The 24,509-nt window shown below is 39.1% G+C and overlaps 4 protein-coding genes across 4 annotated transcripts; all 4 read left to right on the top strand.

Moving 5' to 3' along the window:
* Nucleotides 1-1,649: 1,649 nt before the first annotated feature.
* Nucleotides 1,650-2,531, top strand: LOC131444070 (trace amine-associated receptor 4-like; the record flags this gene model as incomplete). The annotated part of the gene is made up of 1 exon (XM_058614198.1): nucleotides 1,650-2,531. A coding segment is annotated over one exon (882 nt), but the record flags the coding sequence as incomplete, so codon positions are not given.
* Nucleotides 2,532-6,672: 4,141 nt separating this feature from the next.
* Nucleotides 6,673-9,066, top strand: LOC131443981 (trace amine-associated receptor 1-like). The gene is made up of 5 exons (XM_058614087.1): nucleotides 6,673-6,693; nucleotides 6,845-6,893; nucleotides 8,216-8,398; nucleotides 8,471-8,524; nucleotides 8,648-9,066. Exons 1-5 carry the CDS (start codon nucleotides 6,673-6,675, stop codon nucleotides 9,064-9,066), a joined length of 726 nt encoding a protein of 241 aa, XP_058470070.1.
* Nucleotides 9,067-12,830: 3,764 nt separating this feature from the next.
* Nucleotides 12,831-14,047, top strand: LOC131443980 (trace amine-associated receptor 1-like). The gene has a single exon (XM_058614086.1). It carries the CDS (start codon nucleotides 12,831-12,833, stop codon nucleotides 13,671-13,673), a length of 843 nt encoding a protein of 280 aa, XP_058470069.1. The 3' UTR covers nucleotides 13,674-14,047.
* Nucleotides 14,048-21,949: 7,902 nt separating this feature from the next.
* Nucleotides 21,950-22,918, top strand: LOC131443979 (trace amine-associated receptor 1-like). The gene has a single exon (XM_058614085.1). It carries the CDS (start codon nucleotides 21,950-21,952, stop codon nucleotides 22,916-22,918), a length of 969 nt encoding a protein of 322 aa, XP_058470068.1.
* Nucleotides 22,919-24,509: the final 1,591 nt, after the last annotated feature.

Genomic DNA, 24,509 nt, shown 5'->3' with positions numbered 1-24,509 from the left:
GAATCTAATGTTTCCGTCCCTCTATAATAATACTTGTTTTACTGTGTATGCTACTTGTCATTTTACACACACACACACACACACACACACACACACACACTCAATTTCAAACTTCATGCAGAAAGGCATCATTAAATGTTGTTGCTGTCAATGTAATTAGTTGTCATGACTGTTTTTCAGGAAGGCCTTAACCTAAGCAATACTTCAGAATGAATTAAAAATTAATTACTGAACATAAAAGTGATGTGTATATTATTATTACTTTTGTTGAAAACACTGCCTTGGCCATTTAGTCTCTCATGCAATTAGGAAATAATCATGTTATTATTTATGAACTAGAGATGTTTAAAAAAATGTATTGACAGGTGATACAATATATTTTACCCTCAATGTTTCCTTATCTAAAGTAAAAGTATATTATTTCACATTTTGTTTGCTCTCATTAACAGTTTCAAATAAGAAATGTATGAATGTTTTATACATTTTAATGTCATAAATATATCAGCATTATATTATGTTAAGGATTGCCACATATGTCAGTGAAACCACACCTCTCTGTATGTGCTGCTTCTCATCACAGAAACTGGAGCATAGATGCTATTGTGAGCTACACTGCTACACAGAACAATACATATGCAATATCATTTTGTGATGACTGAAGACTTCTATAATATAGAAGTCTTCAGTCATCACAAAAGTATCTGGCATAAACAGCCTGTGAACCACTATTTGGACTAATACTATCACTGGAAAAAAAATCAAGCCATTTAAAACATTTTGATTCAGTAAAATGTAGTAGCTTTGAATTAAATCAGTGTCTCATTTGAGGTTGGATTTAAATACTTTTAGATAACCTTATGAGACTGAAATTATGTTGACCTTGATTAATGTGAGTGAGCTTCAAATAAGTAGATCCTAATGGTCTTCACTATAATAGTGTATTAACACATGTATTGAACCATTATTATTTACAATTTTCCATAAATTCCAGAGAAATGTTATTTTGAATAGAGTACTTTAATTTGCATAAATGTTTACAACAAAAGCTATATAAATTATATATAGCTTTTATATTATATTAAAACTCGGAAATGTATGCCACCTTTTAATGACATGCTCCGCCTCCGTCTCTGCCTTAGTTTCCTCCTTTTTCCCCTGCATTCATCCCAGCATGCAGGGGGAGGACACCTGTTCCCAATCCCCTCATCAAGCTTCTACTTATTTCCTGGTTCTCCAGCCACTTGTCACCAGATTGTTACAGACCTCTCCCTTACAGTACCACCTCACCCTAACAGAACAATCTGGCCACAACAGACCCAGCAGGTACAGACTCCCTTTGTCAAGCCCTCACTGCACAAGGGACACCACGACCAGAGTTTAAAGGACAAACCATAAAACAATAAACTTATTATGTAAGCTATGTGGTTTTGGTCTAAGCTATACAAAGATGGTTGGATCTGAAAAACAAATGAACACTGTAGGATAAACCACCGACAAGCCCCCATGTCCCCAGCATACTGTGAGGAAACGGGAGGCTGGATGGAGGGGTCGGTGGCAGACGATGAGGATGATGGGACAAGACGTGATGTGATCTGGTTGAAGTGGGTGGTTAATTGGGCTACGTTCCGGTGACTATTTCATATCTATTATGTATTTTTGGTGGCTCTTTATCAGTTCTCATAATGTGTGGAAACCTACTTGTAATAATCTCCATTGTTTACTTCAAACAACTCCACACTCCTACAAACTTCCTGATGCTCTCTCTGGCTGTGGCTGACCTGCTAGTTGGACTTTTAGTTGTGCCTTTTAGCATCATTATTATTATGAGCTCCTATTGGCGTCTTCATTACATACTTTGTAGAATACGGAGCAGCTTTGATATGATACTGTCCAATTCTTCAATTTGGAACTTGTGCTGCGTTTCTGTTGACAGATATTATGCAGTGTGTCAGCCTCTGAGATACAGAACTAAAATAAATGGCCATGTTGTTGGGATCATGATTCTGGTGTCCTGGAGTATTGCTACTCTAAATACAGTTATTCAAACATTGCAGTCCCTGAGCAAAGGACAAAACAACAACAAGAAGTGTGTTTTATTTCAACGTAAAGCACAGAGTACAATGGTTCTGGGAGGTTTTTTTGCATTTGGCCTCCCGGCTATCATAATGTCTTCAATCTACCTAAAGATTTTGACTGTGGCACAGAAACAGGCACGCAGCATCCAAAGCATGGCAAAATCTGGTACCGCTGTCAGTAAAATGGAGAAAAAGGCGACTAAAACTCTGTCTATTGTGATGGGGATTTTTCTCCTGAGTTGGACACCTTTCTTTGTGTGCATCGCCTTTCATCGTTTAACCAATTACCCAATACCAGTCCATGTAATTCAGTCATTAAAATGGCTTGGATGGTCAAATTCAATGTTAAATCCATTTGTTTATGCTTTCTTTTATAGCTGGTTTCGATCAGCTTTTAAGATGATCATTACAGGGAAAATATTTAAAGATGATTTTTCTAATTCTAAACTCTTTTGATTCATTATATGATTCACTGGCATGTGAGTAATCAGGTCTGGCACTAAGGATGAATATATTTTGTCTTACATCTTTGTATTATCGTCATATTTTTGGAGACATTTTTTCTGTGTCTGTTTGCGACACAGTGTATAGAAAACTTATTGACACATACATTTCATGTAACATGATGCCTCATGTCTTCAACAATCTAATGTGTCAATGCCTCTATAATAATACTTATCTATTTAACTGTGAATGCTGATATTGTCATTGTACACACACTCAAACTTCAAACAGGAAGACATGTTGTTATCAATGTAATTAGTTGTAATGACTCAAGCAATGATTAAAAATGAATTACTGAACACAAAAGTGATATTATTAATTATTATTATTATTATCACCAATAATAGAGCTAATTGTTATTAGCTCTTGAAAACCCAGCTCTTCCAAAAGCATCGTCTGTCCTAGCACTTACCCTCCCCCCTCCCCTATCTATCTCCTTCTGCACTTGGATCCACCTCGGCACTCTCACCATCTGTCAGTCCACTGTTCATATCTAGTGGAGTTATTTCCAAGACTAACACTATGTAGCATATTCCTCTTTTGTAAGACGTGTTGAATGAAAGTGTCTGCTAAATGCTTAAATGTTAATGATATAGTTACTACTTTTAAAAATGTAGTATACAGCATTTTGGAACTTAACTCTCAGCAATAATGTCAAACCCTGTAAGATCCTAATGGTCTTCACTATAAAGGCATATTATTGAACTATTAATATTTACAATTTTCCTTAACCCTCCTGCTTCCTTAATATCCCACAGCCAGGGGGAGCGGTGTCATTCTGAACTGAGCGGGTGTGTAACATTTATGAATAAAACTAAATAAAAAGTTCCAGACAAATGTTATGTTGTGTACTTTCCTTTGCCTAAATGTTTCCAACAAAAGCTATATGAATTCATACTTATATTGAAGGTAAAAAAAATGTTTTTATACATGGGACATACTGGGATCACTGCATCTTCAGGCCTCACACTGAAGAGTCCTGACATTTTATTGAGTACACATATATATATATATATATATATATATATAGTTACCAGTTACCTCACAATAAAACTCCTTTTGAAAATAAAATTAATGGAAATGCAGAGAAAAAATGTTTGACTGTGTGAGGAAAAAACAGTTGTTCAGTAGGGGTGTGCGATATGAGATCAAAGTTATATCTTGATATTCCAATGACAATATTTGTGACAGTATTTCACAAAATTTCAAAATGTGATAGATGGAGATGGAGATGTAATATATCATTGCTAATTAATCGAAATGTTTACAAATGCATGGAAAGGGAGTGGACAGCATTTCTGGAAATCATTGATTTGCCGGGAACATCTCCATGTATTCTCTGGGAGACGGCATAAGCAGTAATCGGAGGTAAAATAAGATCTTTAATCTCTCTAATTTAAAAAGAAGAGAGACAAAATACTGGAATAAGCTAACAGTGAACAAAGAATAACATCCATCCATTCCATAAATCTTAAAATGATCTGATGATGCAGAAAAAGCATTTGATACACTGTATAAATTTGGATTCAAAGACACCTTCATTTCCAGGATCAAAGCTCTATATAGCTCTCCCAGTGCCTCTGTTAGGACAAATTATCAAACTTCTTCAAAATTCACTCTCCAGTGGGCCACTAGACAAGGTTGTCAATTCTTTCCTTCACTGTTTGTCACTTTAATCAAGCCACCTGCAGTCCAGCAAAACAAAACTATTAAATACATTTAAACAGCAAACCTGCATCACAAGATAAGCCTTAATTGCTTTATTTCCTCCAAAACTCACAAACCTCATACTCTTATAAATACATTTTCAGTGATTTCAGATTGCTTAATTAATTGTAAATCAATTATATTACCCGTCAATTCTGGTGTTGAACTACCATTATCCACTTCCTCAAGTCAGGTAACATCAAATACCTCTCTTTCAATATTTCCTCAAAGCTGTCAGACTTAACACAACTACACTATACTGTACGGTGGTATGGTGGAACGTTTGCCCATGGGAAGAGTTGCCACTATAAAAATTATGATCTTGCCAAAAATCTATTACCACTTTCAATGATCCCCACTCAACCCACACCATCTGGTTATAGTCTCAGCATTAAAATCATTGGGTCCTCACATGTTCATAGTATGAAAAAGGGATACGGCACTTGGGACAAACGCTGTGTTTCTATCATGGTAGGGTTAGGTCAGGCATGTGTTTTGATTAAGAACAGTACCTTTACTTGGTAGGCGGAGTGGGGGCTATGCCCGATGGCTGCGTAGCATGACGTTGTACTGGTGTGAGAACATCAAACATGACAGAACAGACAACGGAGGACATTCAGCAGCTCTTTTGTTCCTGGGCATTTGGGTATTTGGGGGGGCTTGTGCTGGGACCATTGCGAGTTTAGACTCAAGAAATGCATCCTACTCAACCGGAATCAGCAAAGACCCCCGTCATTTAATTTGTTCAAACAAATCTTAAATGAAACCTTGAGACTTGAACAACATATACACACCCTAAAACAGAAGGGGGATGCCTTCCGGAAGATATGGGAACCTCTACTGGACCTCTGACACTATCATACCATAATAAGATCTGACATAAGATCTTCAAACAATGGACTGTGAACTGTGACCATGAATTATTTGATCTTATTTGTTTTGGGGGTTTTGGTTTGTTTTTTTGTCAGTGTGTTTGTCTGTTTCTTCCCTTATTTCCTTGGGTGTTTGTTATGTTACTAAAATCTTAAAAATAAATAAAAAGATAATTGAAAAAAAAAAAAAGGTAAAAAAATTACATTGATAACACCTAACATCCTGTTTGGTGGGCCAAGGGAGGCTTTTGGGCATAGGTAGGGGGTTGGGGATTGAGCTGCCTATTGCTAGAAAACCACTTCACCTGAAATTGACCAGACCCCTGTTCACCCCCAGTGGACTTACTTGGGTGGGCATGGTGGTTTTCCCAGCTGAAGGTGGTGTTTCGGCTCCCTTTTCCAGGCTGATGTGAAGACCTCTGCCAGGCGAGCCGCTTCCTCTGCCGTCTTGGGGTCATGCTCTTTGACGCAGCTCTGGATTGACCATTTTCAAGAACTGTACCAGGATAACAGTCTGATATGTCTTTCACTGTTGACTCTCCTGACTCTTTGATGTCCATTGAAACATAAGCACTCCGTGCTTAGATTGTTAACAGGGGAATCAGACACACAGCCAATGCATCTTTAGGCCAACGACATTGGGTTCCCGCTGTGATCTAAAACCAAAACTCATCTGACCGGTCATCTCATCTGGATCATTGTAATCATCATCACCATCATTAGCATCATCTCTCTGTGGAGGAAGGCTGTCCTTGAGAGTGTCAGGCGCTGGCTGGTCGTTGTTGTCTCATTATGTGCACTTGCTGTTGTAATAGCGACAACTGAAAATGCATTTGTTTCCATCTCTGCTCTTGGTGAGAGGACTCTATTTCCATGTGTTGATCTCTAACTGCTTGAGATTGAATAAGAGTTTTAACCAGACCTGCAAGTTCCTCCAGCTTCTCATCACCTTTGTCCTCTGTCCCTGGACCTGGTCCCGCTTGTCCATTTTTCTTTCCATGTATTGTCATCATGTCACTGCAGTGTGGGGCCCAGCTCTCTGACACCACTTGTGAGAAAGACCATTAAATGCAGCTAGATATTACAGTGGCAATGATGAATGGCGATGGTGAGAGGGATCAACATTGACATTTTATTCCAAACAAATCATCACCAGCACAACACCCACACAAAGATCTCAGCACTGACCAGAAACACAGACAGATGTAAAATGGCACCTTTTATACTGTGTCCCTGATTGTCAGCTCTGGTACTACCATTTGCAGGTTACCCATCAATATCATTAATACCAACAAACAATTTATTTTTAACTTAATATTTTGAACATGTTTTTATACATTTTTAATAATCTTTTTATTATTATTATTTTATTAAAAACAAAATCCACATCCCCATTAGGATTACAATAATCCTATCCATCTTCCACAAGTTACCCTCTCCTATCTCTCTACTTGGTCTGCCCCGGAACCATAAATAAGTTCCTGCTCACCTTGGGACTCTTTTGACTGAACACCATGCTGGAACAAAGGAAAAAGGTGAGTGTCTTGCCAAACTTTAACATCTGTTTACTATAGCACTCCTAACACATATTAACACAATTTACCAACAGAACCTACTGACTTCAGTCATTTATTGCCTTTAATATACACATTGTTATTTCCTGTCTTAATTCTCCTTTCTTTCCAGGAGGAGCTGATTGGCCACCACAGCACCTGTCCCAAGATAAACAATCATAGTACGAGAAGGGTTTTTTCCAATCAATTCAAACATTCAATGAATACCAATTATTAAAATGTTTTATAGAAAATGTGAAAATGTTCTGTGCAAACCTGCAATAAAGTGCCAATTAATATTAAAGTGTCAAGTGCCATTATTTATGTTCAATAATCAACAAGATACTAATAATGCAATAACCCAAAACCCAAATAGTGCACAATCAGCAATAATGAAGTTCCCTTCATTACACAAGCGTTAATTCAGTTATTTAAATGTTAATGTACAATCACACTGGATTCTTGGATTAGTACAGTGGTTCTCAAACTTTTTCTGGTGGGCCCCCCTTTGGAGGAAGAAATTTCCTGGACGGCCCCCCCAACTCTTACAAAATTGTAACAATGTGTCAAGTATAACATTTATTGAAAGAAACATCAATATTAGAACAAACGTTTCACGTTTCTTTCAATAATTTGCAGTGCAAATAACATTTTGCTTTAGCAATACAAATAACCTCAATATTGCTTCCTGAGAAAGCAATTCAAATAAAAATATGAAATGTGCAATAAGAACAACATTATTTTTTATTAATAAATACATGTCCATTTGTCTTGGGTTTTGGTGAATCATCGTTCACTTCGGCTGACGTTGGTTTGCTGTTACTTTCCAAAACATTGCACAGATTTTTTGCCCCTGTCAGAAACTTCTCCATTATCCAAACCAGTGTAGAATTGGGTACGTCACTAAAATGAGTCTGGGTTACCGCAAAGCCTAAAAGTTCCACCTGCTAAAGTTTAGTTAGAAAAAAAAAAAATACTAATGTATTATTGATTGATTGATTTATTAATAAATTATATTCATAAATATATCTATAGTCCTTTGACTTCACACAGCGCTTTTAACAATATGTGTGCTTTTGACATATTGATGATTAATCTACAATGTAGTAAGTAATGGAAAATAAGAAAGAAACATTAAATTAGAGGGCGTGGCCAGAACTTGACTGGAACTGTAGGTAGAGGTGTGGTTACTCAGCATATGAACAGTATTTCTATCCTGACATTCTGCTCACCAGCAGAGAATTCGGACAACCTTTCACTACAGATGCACAAGCCAGGATTATAAGCATGGTGTGAAACATAGTTCTCTTTATACTGCTGTGTATGATTCTCTGTGTATGTCTTGATGTTAAGCAGGTAATCAATAATATCAATGATAATTTAAGCATGGATTCTTCAGATGTTGTTGCAGAGCAGTTACTTTTTAATGAATCAGCAAATGTGCCGGATATAACTGCGGTGACTATTTCATATCTATTTTGTATTTTTGCTGGCTTGTTGTCAGTTCTCATAACGTTTGGAAACCTACTTGTAATAATATCCATTGCTTACTTCAAACAGCTCCACACTCCTACAAACTTCCTGATGCTCTCTCTGGCAGTGGCTGACCTGCTAGTTGGACTTTTCATCTTGCCTTTCACTGTCATCCTCTTTGTCAGCTCATACTGGCGTCTGTATGATCTACTTTGTAGGGTACGGAGCAGCTTAGATATGTTGCTGTGCAATTCTTCCATATGGAACATGTGCTCCATTTCTGTTGACAGATATTATGCAGTGTGTCATCCTTTGATATACAGAATTAAAATAAATGTCCGTGTTGTTGGGATCATGATCATGGTGTCCTGGACTATTGCCACTCTGAATGGAATTATTATCACATTCCAGGCCCCAGATAAAGGACAAAAAAACAAGAGGTGTGCTTCATTTCAAAATAAAGCACAAGGTACAATAGTTGTGGGACTTTTAATCTCATTTTTATTCCCGGCTATTGTGATGTTTGCACTCTACCTAAAGATTTTCATGGTGGCACAGAGACAAGCACGCAGCATCCTGAGCATGGCAAACTCTGCTGCAGCTGCCAGTAAAATGGAGAGAAAGGCGACTAAAACTCTGTCTATTGTGGTGGGGAGTTTTCTCCTGTGTTGGACGCCTTTCCTTCTGTGTTTGAGCTTTAATCCTTTGAGCAATTATACAATACCTTTTCATGTCATGCAATTATTCAAGTGGCTTGGATGGTCAAATTCAATGTTCAATCCCTTTATTTATGCTTTCTTTTACAGCTGGTTTCGATCAGCTTTCAGGATGATCATGACTGGGAAAATATTTCAAGATGTCTCTAATTGTAAGCTCTTTTGATCTATAACATACTCGATCTACTTGACGCATAAAACATTTTAATGGTTCAATGCCTCTATGAACATCATAGAACATCTTATTTGCTTGTTATTTCCATTCTACTATGTCATTCATACAGGCATACTAATTTAAGCTTCTGTCTTTTACGAGTACTTCACAGGTGAAAATACAATGTTGCCTGATTATTCACATTAAATGACTTTAATTAATGATGCCACATAATAATCAAAAAACATGATTTAGTGTATTTAGTGGAGAATGTGTTTCAGGATATGTGTCAGGCAGTTTCCATGCTGTTCTGTGATACATCAATCTTGCACTTTGCTTTGTAAACATGACTTTGTCAACAATATGCATTCAGATGATGATTAGATGTGTGTGTGTGTCCTTGTAAAATGTTGCCTTGGTCTGAAAAAAAACAAAAGCTGTAAAACTGCTTAGCTATGTTCAAACACTATTATGAAAGCTTGCTTTGAGATTAAAGATATTAATCACTTGCAATAAAAAGATCTCTGTTTCTCAAGCTCTCACACACACAAACCACAAAGTTACCATTCAACACAAGCAAGTCTGTGACTCATACGGTAAAATAAAACGTGTATTTAATAACAATAAAATAATAGTAACTTAGATTTATAAAGCACCTTTCACGAAACCCAAGGTCACTGTACAGTTGAAAACAGAAAACGACAGATCACAAACAATCAAGTGGCAAAAACGTGCAGGAATAAGTGTCGCTTCAACAGTGATTTCAAAGTCTCCAGAGTTGGTGCCTGGCAATAACCAGAGGGAGTGAGTTCCAGAGGGTTGGAGCAGTGACACTGAAAGCTCTGTTGCCAAAGCTTTGCCTCCAGGTGCGGGGAAGGAGAGGAGACCGAGGTCGGCAGACCGCAGGTTCCGGGAGGGACGGTTCACATAGAGGAGGAGAAGCTTAAAGATGATCCAGAACTTAACATGGAGCCAGTGCAGTTGTTTCAGCGTGGAATGGCTTCCTGATCTATTCTAGGCATAACTTTAACAGTACCAAACCGTTTCTCCTTTCTGTACCCAGTGTTGTTTTTGGCAGCCATTCTAGATTTTGTCGTAGTTTTAGTCTTTTGGACTAAAATGCTTATTAGTTTTAGTCACATTTTATTCATTTCTATATGTGATAGTTTTAGTCCAGTTTTAGTCGACAAAAACTCAAAAAGGTTTAAGTCCAGTTTTAGTTTAAGAAAAAAAAAGTGTAGTCTTTTAACAAATAACATTTTTTTCATGAATTGATGCCTACTTCATCATACAAAAGTGTTACACATAAGTTGTGAAAATGAAATTTCCTCCGCCGGTGGTGCGCCGCGACCGACTCTAGGTCGGCTTTTTAAGGCTCTGGGTGACAGTGGTTTCCAGCGAACCCCCACGTCCGGACCTTGCCGCTTCCCGGGGCCACAGACATACACATGTCCCTTAGTCCCCGGCACAGCACCCCAACCGCATCACATCACCAGGGCGGAGAGTGGCCCACGTAAATTGGGCACCAGGGGTCAGCGGCGATGTCACAACCCACCTGACCCATCTTGAAACACTGACCAAGGAATTTTTAGGTTTTAATCGACAGATTACGCGCACAATAAGCAGAAATGTGTCACGGTGGGAGTCAAGATATTGGACTCAATTGCAGGAGAACAGAAGCAGGTTTCAAAAAGGTTTATTTGCTTGGATAAGCAAAAATGAAAAGTTGACCAGAGGTCAAAACAACACTCAGGGAGGGAGCAAAACAGGCTAAAAAAACAACTCAAAAACACAGAAAAGAAGTCTACAGCCAAGCTGCGAAAACTAAAAAATAAAACGACAGCCTTGCTGCGATACTACCATGAATGGTGAAACTACGAGATACAAACGCTTGAATCGATAACTTGGTCTTCGATGAATACTCATCTGTGACGCACTGACAAGGGGGGAGTGAAGCTTTTAAAGGTGCAGGGGTAATTATCACCAGGTGCAAGTGGTAAAACAACACTCTCTCTTCCATACTCACAAGTTAAGCAGACACACAAGTATCAGCAGTATCAGAAGATCCTGGTCCAAAACCAGTGGATGGCTCAACCCCTTGATTATGCCAGCTTTGATCCTATAGGTCTGCTCTTGTACACGTCTCTACTAGAGGACACTCACGGTCATCACCATTCACACAACACACCCTGTGGCGTCCTCCAGTCAGCGTTTCTAGCTGATCCAACGGGTGGGGGTGCACAAGAGTCTCGGTGCTGCCAGTGTCCAGAACAGCTCTGGCTGGCATTCCATTAACAGTCACATTGATAACCTGCACTTAAGCAGTACATCCATGTTCATTCAAAGGTCTAGGGACAACACACATATCAGTGATTTTAGCTTCCTTGACAGGGCATTCCCTAACTTGGTGTCCTTGTTTAACACAGTAGTGACACAGTAGGTTGTCTCTACTCTTGGGGGCTAATGGATGTGGGTCTGTAGGCCTGTGCATTGCTAAGTGTTGTGTTGGGTTGTGAGGCAGAGAATAATGTCTGGTGCTTGGACCCCTACTTTGCTCGCAATTTCTAGGACCAGCTTTACTCCCATACCCAACAGACTTAGCCTTTACCACCGGTCTGTTGGAACCTTGGAAGCGGAAGTCCTTGGGCAGCCAGAAAGGAGTCCACAAGCCCTGCTGCTTGGTGCCCTCTTTGTGGGTTGTGCTCCTTGACCCACACTTGCACCTGGAGACACAGAGCAGAAAATCCTCCAAAATGAGGATCTCCCCTATCTCCTCAAGAGGCATTTCTGCTGGATTAATCAATTTATGGTATAAATCCATCAGCCAGTTGTAGAATTCTCAGGGGTGTCCCCTGACTGGATGTTTGGGTCTTGGAATCTTTTGCAGTAGACTTCAAGCACTGTTTTCACATTTTACCAAGATGGTCTGTTGCACTGGAAAAAAGACCACTCCAAAACTAAGCAAAAAAAGAAATGAATACAAGATATTCTTGAAATAAGACATTTAATAAATATATTTAAATAAATATTTTTTTTTCCTGACTTGTATTAGGCAGCGTAAGAAAAAGGGCCACACTGTACTGTGCATTGTGAGTTGTGAGTTGGGCATGTTGTCCATGCCTTTTTCAATGAAGCAGATTTGTTGTCTCAGATAATTTAAGTATTTTTCTTGAAACAAGAAGATTCATCTTGTATACAAATAACACAGCAGTTTAAAAACCTTATGACATGTCAAAAAGCTTGTTTCATCTGAGATGTGACACAAAACAAGATGTTTTCAAGACTGTTCCACTTAAACAAATATTCAAGATGCACTGTCTAAACAGTCAGCCTCTGCCACATTTCCACTTTATACACCAACTGTGAAAAATGAGGAAACAAATATTAAATGAGAGGGTGTGTCCAGAACTTGACTGCTACTGTCGGTAGAGGTGGTTACTCAGCAAGATGACATATTTTTAACACACCTTTGTTGAAATGAATATGCTAATGAGCGTGAACAGTATTTCTATTCTGACATTCTGCTCACCAGCAGAGATTAGGGACACCTTTCACTACAGATGAACAAACCAGGATATTGCTGTGTATGATTCTCTGTTTATTTGTCTTAATGTAAGGTGTGTTATTAAGTTATAAACGATCATTTAAACATGGATTATTCAGACGTCGTTGCAGAGCAGTTTCTTTTTAATGAATCAGCAAATGTGCCTGACGTTACTGCAGTGACTATTTCATATTTATTTTGTATTTTTGGTGGCTCGTTGTCAGTTCTCATAATGTGTGGAAACCTACTTGTAATCATCTCTATTGCTTACTTCAAACAGCTCCACACTCCTACAAACTTCCTGATGCTCTCTCTGGCTGTGGCTGACCTGCTAGTTGGACTTTTCATCTTGCCTTTCACTGTCATCCTCTTTGTCAGCTCATACTGGCGTCTGTATGATCTACTTTGTAGGGTACGGAGCAGCTTAGATATGTTGCTGTCCAATTCTTCCATATGGAACATGTGCTTCATTTCTGTTGACAGATATTATGCAGTGTGTCATCCTTTGATATACAGAATTAAAATAAATGTCCGTGTTGTTGGGATCATGATCATGGTGTCCTGGACTGTTGCCACTCTGAATGGAATTATTTTCACATTCCAGGCCCCAGATAAAGGACAAAAAAACAAGAGGTGTGCTTCATTTCAAAATAAAGCACAGGATACAGTAGTTGTGGGAGCTTTAATTGCATTTTTTTTCCCGGCTATTGTGATGCTTGCACTCTACCTAAAGATTTTCATGGTGGCACAGAGACAAGCACGCAGCATCCTGAGCATGGCAAACTCTGCTGCAGCTGCCAGTAAAATGGAGAGAAAGGCGACTAAAACTCTGTCTATTGTGGTGGGGAGTTTTCTCCTGAGTTGGACGCCTTTCATTCTGTGTTTGAGCTTTAATCCTTTCAGCAATTATACAATACCTTTTCATGTCATGCAATTTTTTAAGTGGCTTGGATGGTCAAATTCAATGTTCAATCCCTGTATTTATGCTTTCTTTTACAGCCAGTTTCGATCAGCTTTCAGGATGATCATGACTGGGAAAATCTTTCAAGATGTCTCTAATTCTAAGCTCTTTTGATCCATAACATACTCGATCTACTTGACCCATAAAACATTTGAATGGGTCAATGCCTCTATGAACATCATGTGTATCTTATTTACTTGTTATTCCCATTCTACTATGTCATTCATACAGGCATACTAATTTAAGCTTCTGTCTTTTACGAGTACTTCACAGGTGAAAATACAATGTTGCCTGATTGTGCACATTAAATGACTTTAATTAATGATGCCACATAATAATCAAAAAACACGATTTAGTGTATTTAGTGTAGGATGTGTTTCAGGATATGTGTCAGTCAGTTTCAATGCTGTTCTGTGATACATCAATCTTGCACTTTGCTTTGTAAACATGACTTTGTCAACAATATGCATTCAGATGATGATTAGATGTGTGTGTGTGTGTGTGTGTGTGTGTGTGTGTGTGTGTGTGTGTCCTTGTAAAATGTTGCCTTGGTCTGAAAAAAAACAAAAGCTGTAAAACTACTTAGCTATGTTCAAACACTCATATGAAAGCTTGCTTTGAGATTAAAGATATTAATCACTTGCAACAAAAAGATCTCTGTTTCTCAATCTCTCACACACACAAACCACAAAGTTACCATTCAACACAAGCAAGTCTGTGTGACTCATACGGTAAAATAAAACGTGTATTTAAAAACAATAAAATAATAATAACTTAGATTTATAAAGCACCTTTCACGAAACCCAAGGTCGCTGTACAGTTGAAAACAGAAAACGACAGATCACAAACAATCAAGTGGCAAAAACGTGCAGGAATAAGTGTTGCTTCAACAGTTATTTCAAAGTCTCCAGAGTTGGTGCCTGGCAATAACCAGAGGGAGTGAGTTCCAGAGGGTTGGAGCAGTGACACTGAAAGCTCTGTTGCCAAAGCTTTGCCTCCAGGTGCGGGGAAGGAGAGGAGACCGAGGTCGGCAGACCGCAGGTTCCGGGAGGGACGGTTCACATAGAGGAGGAGAAGCTTAAAGATGATCCAGAACTTAACAGGGAGCCAGTGCAGTTGTTTCAGCGTGGAATGGCTTCCTGATCTATTCTAGGCATAACTTTAACAGTACCAAACCGTTTCTCCTTTCTGTACCCAGTGTTGTTTTTGGCAGCCATTCTAGATTTTGTCGTAGTTTTAGTCTTTTGGACTAAAATGCTTATTAGTTTTAGTCACATTTTATTCATTTCTATATGTGATAGTTTTAGTCCAGTTTTAGTCGACAAAAACTCAAAAAGGTTTAAGTCCAGTTTTAGTTTAAGAAAAAAAAAGTGTAGTCTTTTAACAAATAACATTTTTTTCATGAATTGATGCCTACTTCATCATACATAAGTGTTACACATAAGTTGTGAAAATGAAATTTCCTCCGCCGGTGGTGCGCCGCGACCGACTCTAGGTCGGCTTTTTAAGGCTCTGGGTGACGGTGGTTTCCAGCGAACCCCCACGTCCGGACCTTGCCACTTCCCGGGGCCACAGACGTACACATGTCCCTTAGTCCCCGGCACAGCACCCCAACCGCATCACATCACCAGGGCGGAGAGTGGCCCACGTAAATTGGGCACCAGGGGTCAGCGGCGATGTCACAACCCACCTGACCCATCTTGAAACACTGACCAAGGAATTTTTAGGTTTTAATCGACAGATTACGCGCACAATAAGCAGAAATGTGTCACGGTGGGAGTCAAGATATTGGACTCAATTGCAGGAGAACAGAAGCAGGTTTCAAAAAGGTTTATTTGCTTGGATAAGCAAAAATGAAAAGTTGACCAGAGGTCAAAACAACACTCAGGGAGGGAGCAAAACAGGCTAAAAAAACAACTCAAAAACACAGAAAAGAAGTCTACAGCCAAGCTGCGAAAACTAAAAAATAAAACGACAGCCTTGCTGCGATACTACCATGAATGGTGAAACTACGAGATACAAACGCTTGAATCGATAACTTGGTCTTCGATGAATACTCATCTGTGACGCACTGACAAGGGGGGAGTGAAGCTTTTAAAGGTGCAGGGGTAATTATCACCAGGTGCAAGTGGTAAAACAACACTCTCTCTTCCATACTCACAAGTTAAGCAGACACACAAGTATCAGCAGTATCAGAAGATCCTGGTCCAAAACCAGTGGATGGCTCAACCCCTTGATTATGCCAGCTTTGATCCTATAGGTCTGCTCTTGTACACGTCTCTACTAGAGGACACTCACGGTCATCACCATTCACACAACACACCCTGTGGCGTCCTCCAGTCAGCGTTTCTAGCTGATCCACTGGGTGGGGGTGCACAAGAGTCTCGGTGCTGCCAGTGTCCAGAACAGCTCTGGCTGGCATTCCATTAACAGTCACATTGGTAACCTGCACTTAAGCAGTACATCCATGTTCATTCAAAGGTCTAGGGACAACACACATATCAGTGATTTTAGCTTCCTTGACAGGGCATTCCCTAACTTGGTGTCCTTGTTTAACACAGTAGTGACACAGTAGGTTGTCTCTACTCTTGGGGGCTAATGGATGTGGGTCTGTAGGCCTGTGCATTGCTAAGTGTTGTGTTGGGTTGTGAGGCAGAGAGTAATGTCTGGTGCTTGGACCCCTACTTTGCTCGCAGCTTGCTTTGCAGCTTTACTCCCATACCCAACAGACTTAGCCTTTACCACCGGTCTGTTGGAACCTTGGAAGCGGAAGTCCTTGGGCAGCCAGAAAGGAGTCCACAAGCCCTGCTGCTTGGTGCCCTCTTTGTGGGTTGTGCTCCTTGACCCACACTTGCACCTGGAGACACAGAGCAGAAAATCCTCCAAAATGAGGATCTCCCCTATCTCCTCAAGAGGCATTTCTGCTGGATTAATCAATTTATGGTATAAATCCATCAGCCAGTTGTAGAATTCTCAGGGGTGTCCCCTGACTGGATGTTTGGGTCTTGGAATCTTTTGCACTAGACTTCAAGCACTGTTTTCACATTTTACCAAGATGGTCTGTTGCACTGGAAAAAAGACCACTCCAAAAATAAGCAAAAAAAGAAATGAATACAAGATATTCTTGAAATAAGACATTTAATAAATATATTTAAATAAATATTTTTTTTTCCTGACTTGTATTAGGCTGCGTAAGAAAAATGGCCACACTGTACTGTGCATTGTGAGTTGTGAGTTGGGCATGTTGTCCATGCCTTTTTCAATAAAGCAGATTTGTTGTCTCAGATAATTTAAGTCTTTTTCTTGAAACAAGACGATTCATCTTGTATACAAATAACACAGCAGTTTAAAAACCTTATGACATGTCAAAAAGCTTGTTTCATCTGAGATGTGACACAAAACAAGATGTTTTCAAGACTGTTCCACTTAAACAAATATTCAAGATGCACTGTCTAAACAGTCAGCCTCTGCCACATTTCCACTTTTGACACCAACTGTGAAAAATGAGGAAACAAATATTAAATGAGAGGGTGTGTCCAGAACTTGACTGCTACTGTCGGTAGAGGTGGTTACTCAGCATGATGACATATTTTTAACACACCTTTGTTGAAATGAATATGCTAATGAGCGTGAACAGTATTTCTATTCTGACATTCTGCTCACCAGCAGAGATTAGGGACACATTTCACTACAGATGAACAAACCAGGATATTGCTGTGTATGATTCTCTGTTTATTTGTCTTAATGTAAGGTGTGTTATTAAGTTATAAACGATCATTTAAACATGGATTATTCAGACGTTGCAGAGCAGTTTCTTTTTAATGAATCAGCAAATGTGCCTGACGTTACTGCAGTGACTATTTCATATTTATTTTGTATTTTTGGTGGCTCGTTGTCAGTTCTCATAATGTGTGGAAATCTACTTGTTATAATCTCTATTGCTTACTTCAAACAGCTCCACACTCCTACAAACTTCCTGATGCTCTCTCTGGCTGTGGCTGACCTGCTAGTTGGACTTTTCATCTTGCCTTTCACTGTCATCCTCTTTGTCAGCTCATACTGGCGTCTGTATGATCTACTTTGTAGGGTACGGAGCAGCTTAGATATGTTGCTGTCCGATTCTTCCATATGGAACATGTGCTTCATTTCTGTGGACAGATATTATGCAGTGTGTCATCCTTTGATATACAGAATTAAAATAAATGTCCGTGTTGTTGGGATCATGATCATGGTGTCCTGGACTGTTGCCACTCTGAATGGAATTATTATCACATTCCAGGCCCCAGATAAAGGACAAAAAAACAAGAGGTGTGCTTCATTTCAAAATAAAGCACAGGATACAGTAGTTGTGGGAGCTTTAATTGCATTTTTTTTCCCGGCTATTGTGATGCTTGCACTCTACCTAAAGATTTTCATGGTGGCACAGAGACAAGCACGCAGCATCCTGAGCATGGCAAACTCTGCTGCAGCTGCCAGTAAAATGGAGAGAAAGGCGACTAAAACTCTGTCTATTGTGGTGGGGAGTTTTCTCCTGAGTTGGACGCCTTTTGTTCTATGTATGAGCTTTAATCCTTTCAGCAATTATACAATACCTTTTCATGTCATGCAATTTTTTAAGTGGCTTGGATGGTCAAATTCAATGTTCAATCCCTTTATTTATGCTTTCTTTTACAGCCAGTTTCGATCAGCTTTCAGGATGATCATGACTGGGAAAATATTTCAAGATGTCTCTAATTGTAAGCTCTTTTGATCCATAAACCCATAAAACATTTTAATGGGTTAATGCCTCGATGAACATCATGTGTATCTTATTTACTTGTTATTTCCATTCTAGTATGTCATTCATACAGGCATACTAATTAAGCTTCTTGTCTTTTACGAGTACTTCACAGGGGAAAATACAATGTTGCCTGATTATTCACATTAAATGACTTTAATTAATGATGCCACATAATAATCAAAAAACATGATTTAGTGTATTTAGTGTAGGATGTGTTTCAGGATATGTGTCAGGCAGTTTCAATGCTGTTCTGTGATACATCCATCTTGCACTTTGCTTTGTAAACATGACTTTGTCAACAACATTTATTCTAACGATGATTAGATGTGTGTGTGTGTCCTTAATGAAATCTTGTAAAATGTTGCCTTGGTCTGAAAAAAAACAAAAGCTGTAAAACTGCTTAGCTATGTTCAAACACTTATATGAAAGCTTGCTTTGAGATTAAAGATATTAATCACAAAGAAAAGATCTCTGTTTCTCAATCTCTCACACACAAACCACAAAGTTACCATACAACACAAGCAAGTCTGTGTGACTCATACAGTAAAATAAAACGTGTATTTAATAACAATAAAATAATAATAACTTAGATTTATAAAGCGCCTTTTCAACAGTTTTTTTCATGAATTGATGCCTACTTCATCATACAAGAGTGTCACACATAAGTTGTGAAAATGAAATTTCCTCTGCCGGTGGTGCGCTACGACTGACTCTAGGTTGGCTTTGTAAGACTCAGGGCAACAGTGGTTTACAGCGAACCCCCGTCCGCACCTTGCCACTTCCTGGGGCTGCGGACATATACATAAGCTTCTCCTACCCCTGGATGCCCCCCTCACTGGGGGTTGTCGGTGGACCCAAGGGACGGGGTCCCTCTGTCCCTGGCACAGCACCCCAGCTGCATCGCGTCACCAGGGCAGAGAGTACAGTTTTGAGCCTATAGGTCTGCTCTTGTACACGTCTCCACTAGAGGATACTCATGGAAAGCTAAAATCACTGATATGTGTATTGTCCCTAGACCTTTGAATGAACATGTATGTACTGCTTAAGTGCAGGTAAGCTGACTGGAGGACGCCTCAGGGTGTGTTGTGTGAATGATTTAAGCCTTACAAGATAAGAGTGATCTTAAAATTGGCTGGAAAAACACATTTTTAGCTATATTTTACAAGTATTGTGATGTTTTGTGTCTCATAATAAGCTTGCAATGCTCAAAAATAGTATTTTCCCCTCAAAAGTAGCATCTTGTATGTGTCAAGTACTGTATATTTAACAAATATTTAGTTATAGTGACACTTCTAGATTTAAGTCCACCACCTACTTGAAATTAGATTAGAAACTGGCATTTTGAGACAAAATGTCTTGAAGTTCCTGACTCATATTATGCAGCGTAAGAAAAATGGCCACACTGTACTGTGCATTGTGAGTTGGGCATGTTGACCATGCCGTTTTCAATAAAGCAGATATGTTGTCTCAGTTCCACTTAAGTCTATTTCTTGAAACAAGAAGATTCATCTTTTACATATAACACAGCAGCTTAAAAACCTTATGACATGTCGAAAAGCTTTTTTCATTTGAGATGTGACTCAAAACATGATGTTTTCAAGACTGTTCCACTTAAAAAAATATTCAAGATGTACTGTCTAAAAACAAGCTCCATTATCTCACTTAAAGAGGCCATAGCATGGTCCTATCTCACTTATATGTGAGATATGGAGGTGTACTTACAATCATGAAGTCATTTTTATGGTCAAAAACCTCCTAGTTGCGGCAAACTAGACAATGTAAATGTCTCATCACTGACGCTCTCGTCAGCTGTGCTGTTTCAGACCTAAACCACACCCACGGAACACGGACTGTCTAGTGATTGGCCAGCCAACGAGAGCTTTCCCACTGTCTTGTGATTGGCCAGTTACCTGGAAGTGACATAATTGGCACGTCGGCTCTCAGACCCGGAGCTCCCCCTCTGGAAAGGCGGATGCACCGCTAGCAATTATCAAAACATTGAGTAATGTCGTCGTCACGACCCCTCGCCATAATCCCTTACGCATTTAACCCGGAGTCTGACCCAGAGTCACAAGACACTGTGACAAGTGAACCACCTCCATCGCAAAGACTGCTACAGGATGCCTGTAGCTTGGATAAAGTTGTGGTTGCCGAGATGATAAACACACATACATGCAAATGAAACACGACCGAACGTGTGTAGCTTAGCCTGTAGCCAGCTATCGCTAATGCTAAACGACAAAACAAGCACACAAAGACAGTTTTACTGTTTGTAAAAATTGTAATATACGTATTGTTGGAGCTGCTCCTTCCTTTGGGTGAAATTTGGTGCTGTGTCCTGCTTTATATTGCTACTTTCAACCGTAGAAGAAGAAGAACTTCTCTCGCTGTAGCTGCTGAGCGTATCGGTTGTACGGACCCCGGCATGACATGGTAAAAAAATTAAAGAAATTGTGCCCATGAAATAGCTATAACGTGCGTACAAAATACTACTTTGTGGCCACAAAATAAGTATAACGTGCACACGAAATATTAATTAATAATATAATCATTCCTGGACACCTGGGTAACCAAATCGAGCGGTGTGGTGTTGTTATTGTCGTACCTGCGCCTCTCAATATTCTGTTTAAATGCCTCTCGGTAATAACGGTTACTTGCAATGACAGGCCTTTCAGAATGTCTTTTTTTGATTGAATGTCTTAGCTCAGTATTTCAGTATTATTAAGCTCTGTAGCTTAGTATTTCGTGCGCACATTATACCTACTTCGTGGCCACGAAATAGTATTTTGTGTGCACGTTATACTGTGGGCACAATTTTCTTCTTTTTTTTTTTACCATGTCATGTCTGGGGCTCCGTACAACCGTAACGCTCAGCAGCTACAACGAGAGTAGTAGAGTAGACATGGAGGCGTTGCTGTTTAGAGGAGAGGTGAAATCACCAGTGACGTTATTAGTCAACGGAAGTGCATTTCTGCTTCGTAGAGCTCAGGAAAACAATCAAATGCTGGGCTCTCAGCAGTGTCTCAACTGATTGTTATGGACTTTTAGGGCTTCTTAGATGAGGTAATGACACAGATACACACAAAAATGCAGCGTCTGGCACTTCCGGGCTATGGCCTCTTTAAATCCTACTCTTTAGGTGATTTTGTCTTATATTAAGTGAAAAATAAACTCTGGGAGTTTTTGAGTTCATTCAGTGTGGAGACCACCTATAGGATGTAGCCAATCTTTCAAAAGTGGTCGTATCTGGGCCCATCTGGACTCTGCCACATTTCCACTTTTGACACCAACTGTGAAAAATGAGGAAAAAACATTACATGAGCGGGTGTGTCCAGAACTTGACTGCTACTGTAGGTAGAGGTGGTTTCTCAGCATGATGACATATTTTTAACACACCTTTGTTGAAATGAATATGCTAATGAGCTTGAACAGTATTTCTATTCTGACATTCTGCTCACCAGTGGAGATTAGGGACACATTTCACTACAAACACACACCAGGATTATGAGCATGGTGTGAAACATACTACTTTGTATACTGCTGTGTATGATTCTCTGTTTATTTGTCCTAATGTAAGGTGTGTTATTAAGTTATAAATGATAATTTAAGCATGGATTCTTCTGATGTTGTTGAATATCGGCTTCTTTTTAATGAATCAGCAAATGTGCCTGACGTTACTGCAGTGACTATTTCATATTTATTTTGTATTTTTGGTGGCTCGTTGTCAGTTCTCATAATGTGTGGAAACCTACTTGTAATCATCTCTATTGCTTACTTCAAACAGCTCCACACTCCTACAAACTTCCTGATGCTCTCTCTGGCTGTGGCTGACCTGCTAGTTGGACTTTTCATCTTGCCTTTCACTGTCATCCTCTTTGTCAGCTCATACTGGCGTCTGTATGATCTACTTTGTAGGGTACGGAGCAGCTTAGATATGTTGCTGTCCAATTCTTCCATATGGAACATGTGCTTCATTTCTGTGGACAGATATTATGCTGTGTGTCATCCTTTGATATACAGAATTAAAATAAATGTCCGTGTTGTTGGGATCATGATCATGGTGTCCTGGACTGTTGCCACTCTGAATGGAATTATTATCACATTCCAGGCCCCAGATAAAGGACAAAAAAACAAGAGGTGTGCTTCATTTCAAAATAAAGCACAGGGTACAGTAGTTGTGGCAGCTTTAATTACATTTTTTTTCCCAGCTATTGTGATGCTTGCACTCTACCTAAAGATTTTCATGGTGGCACAGAGACAAGCACGCAGCATCCTGAGCATGGCAAACTCTGCTGCAGCTGCCAGTAAAATGGAGAGAAAGGCGACTAAAACTCTGTCTATTGTGGTGGGGAGTTTTCTCCTGAGTTGGACGCCTTTTGTTCTATGTATGAGCTTTAATCCTTTCAGCAATTATACAATACCTTTTCATGTCATGCAATTTTTTAAGTGGCTTGGATGGTCAAATTCAATGTTCAATCCCTTTATTTATGCTTTCTTTTACAGCCAGTTTCGATCAGCTTTCAGGATGATCATGACTGGGAAAATATTTCAAGATGTCTCTAATTGTAAGCTCTTTTGATCCATAAACCCATAAAACATTTTAATGGGTTAATGCCTCTATGAACATCATGTGTATCTTATTTACTTGTTATTTCCATTCTAGTATGTCATTCATACAGGCATACTAATTTAGGCTTCTGTCTTTTACAAGTATTTCACAGGTGAAAATACAATGTTGCCTGATTATTCACAGAAAATGACATGAATTAATGATGCCACATAATAATCAAAAAACATGATTTAGTGTATTTAGTGTAGGATGTGTTTCAGGATATGTGTCAGGCAGTTTCAATGCTGTTCTGTGATACATAAATCTTGCACTTTGCTTTGTAAACATGACTTTTTCAATTATTATTGAAACCTTGTAAAGTGTTGCCTTGGTCTAAAAGAAAAAACAAAAGCTGTAAAACTGCTTAGCTATGTTCAATCACTCATATGAAAGCTTGCTTTGAGATTATAGATATTAATCACTTGCAAAAAAATATCTATTTCTCAATCTCTCACACACACAAACCACAAAGTTACCATACAACACAAGCAGGTCTGTGTGACTTGTACGGTTAAATAAAATGTGATTTTTCAACCAGTACCTCATGTTTTGGTTTCTAAATTAATTTGGAAGTAATTATAATATAATTTAGATTATATTCAAGGTTCCCTTGTACAATATCTAATGAGTACAGTAATGAATATTCAGTGTTTTATGAAACTTTAGCAGCATTAAATACATGTGATGTCTGTATATTAGAGTTTTATGCATACTCACAGAAAATATATTGATTTTTTTTTTATGATCACAACATTTCCATCTGATAAGATAGCAACATAAATAACCAGATTGAAGTAGATTGTTTCAAAAATTAAATACTGAACAAAACACAAAAAGAACAGGGGGAACTAAGGGAAGAGTGTTAGAAACTCTCACAAGGCTTGGACCCAAATGCACGAGGCCAGAAACAGGAGAAGGGTTTAAAAGAGCTTTATCGCTTCCTTTAAACAAAAACAAAAGTGGAGCTGGAACAGCTCAGAAAAAGCTAAACTTAACCTTAAATAACTGAGAAACAAACAAAACCATAAGCTAACACAACAAAAGATCTCTTTCTTGATTCAAAACCTGAAGTGGCACGGACGCTGACAACACACGAAAAACACTATGGCAACAGGAGAAGGGAGTATATATAGGGAGTGAGGGTAAGGAGCACCAGGTGAAAACAATCAGGGAATCAGGCAAGACACAGAACAAGGCAGACGAGGTGCTCACAGGAAGTAGAGAAAACCCCTTACCAGCACTGCTATTTCAAGGCTGGTTTTCCAAAGCTGTTTAATTAGGGTAAAAATACTGCATAGTTACACAAATTTGAGTGTAATTCACTTGAACATGGCATGCAATCCAGAACTTGAAAGGCTCAGTACGGCAGAAACACGTAACTCTTAATCTCTGAGGAGATCAAGAGGCCTGCACACCTGCCTGCCATACTTAAGTTCAAAAAGCAAGAACCCTGTGATGCTTGGGGGACCTCCAGGTAGGCCATTGCATTAGCAGCCATTAGCAGCCACAAACTTACCCAGTGTGCCTTTCAGTGTCTGGTTGTATCTTTGCACCAGGCTGT

The sequence above is a fragment of the Solea solea genome, chromosome 17 (genome assembly GCF_958295425.1).
Source record: "Solea solea chromosome 17, fSolSol10.1, whole genome shotgun sequence".
NCBI classification, from domain to species: Eukaryota; Metazoa; Chordata; class Actinopteri; order Pleuronectiformes; family Soleidae; genus Solea; species Solea solea.
This window is presented reverse-complemented; position numbering and strand designations above follow the sequence as displayed.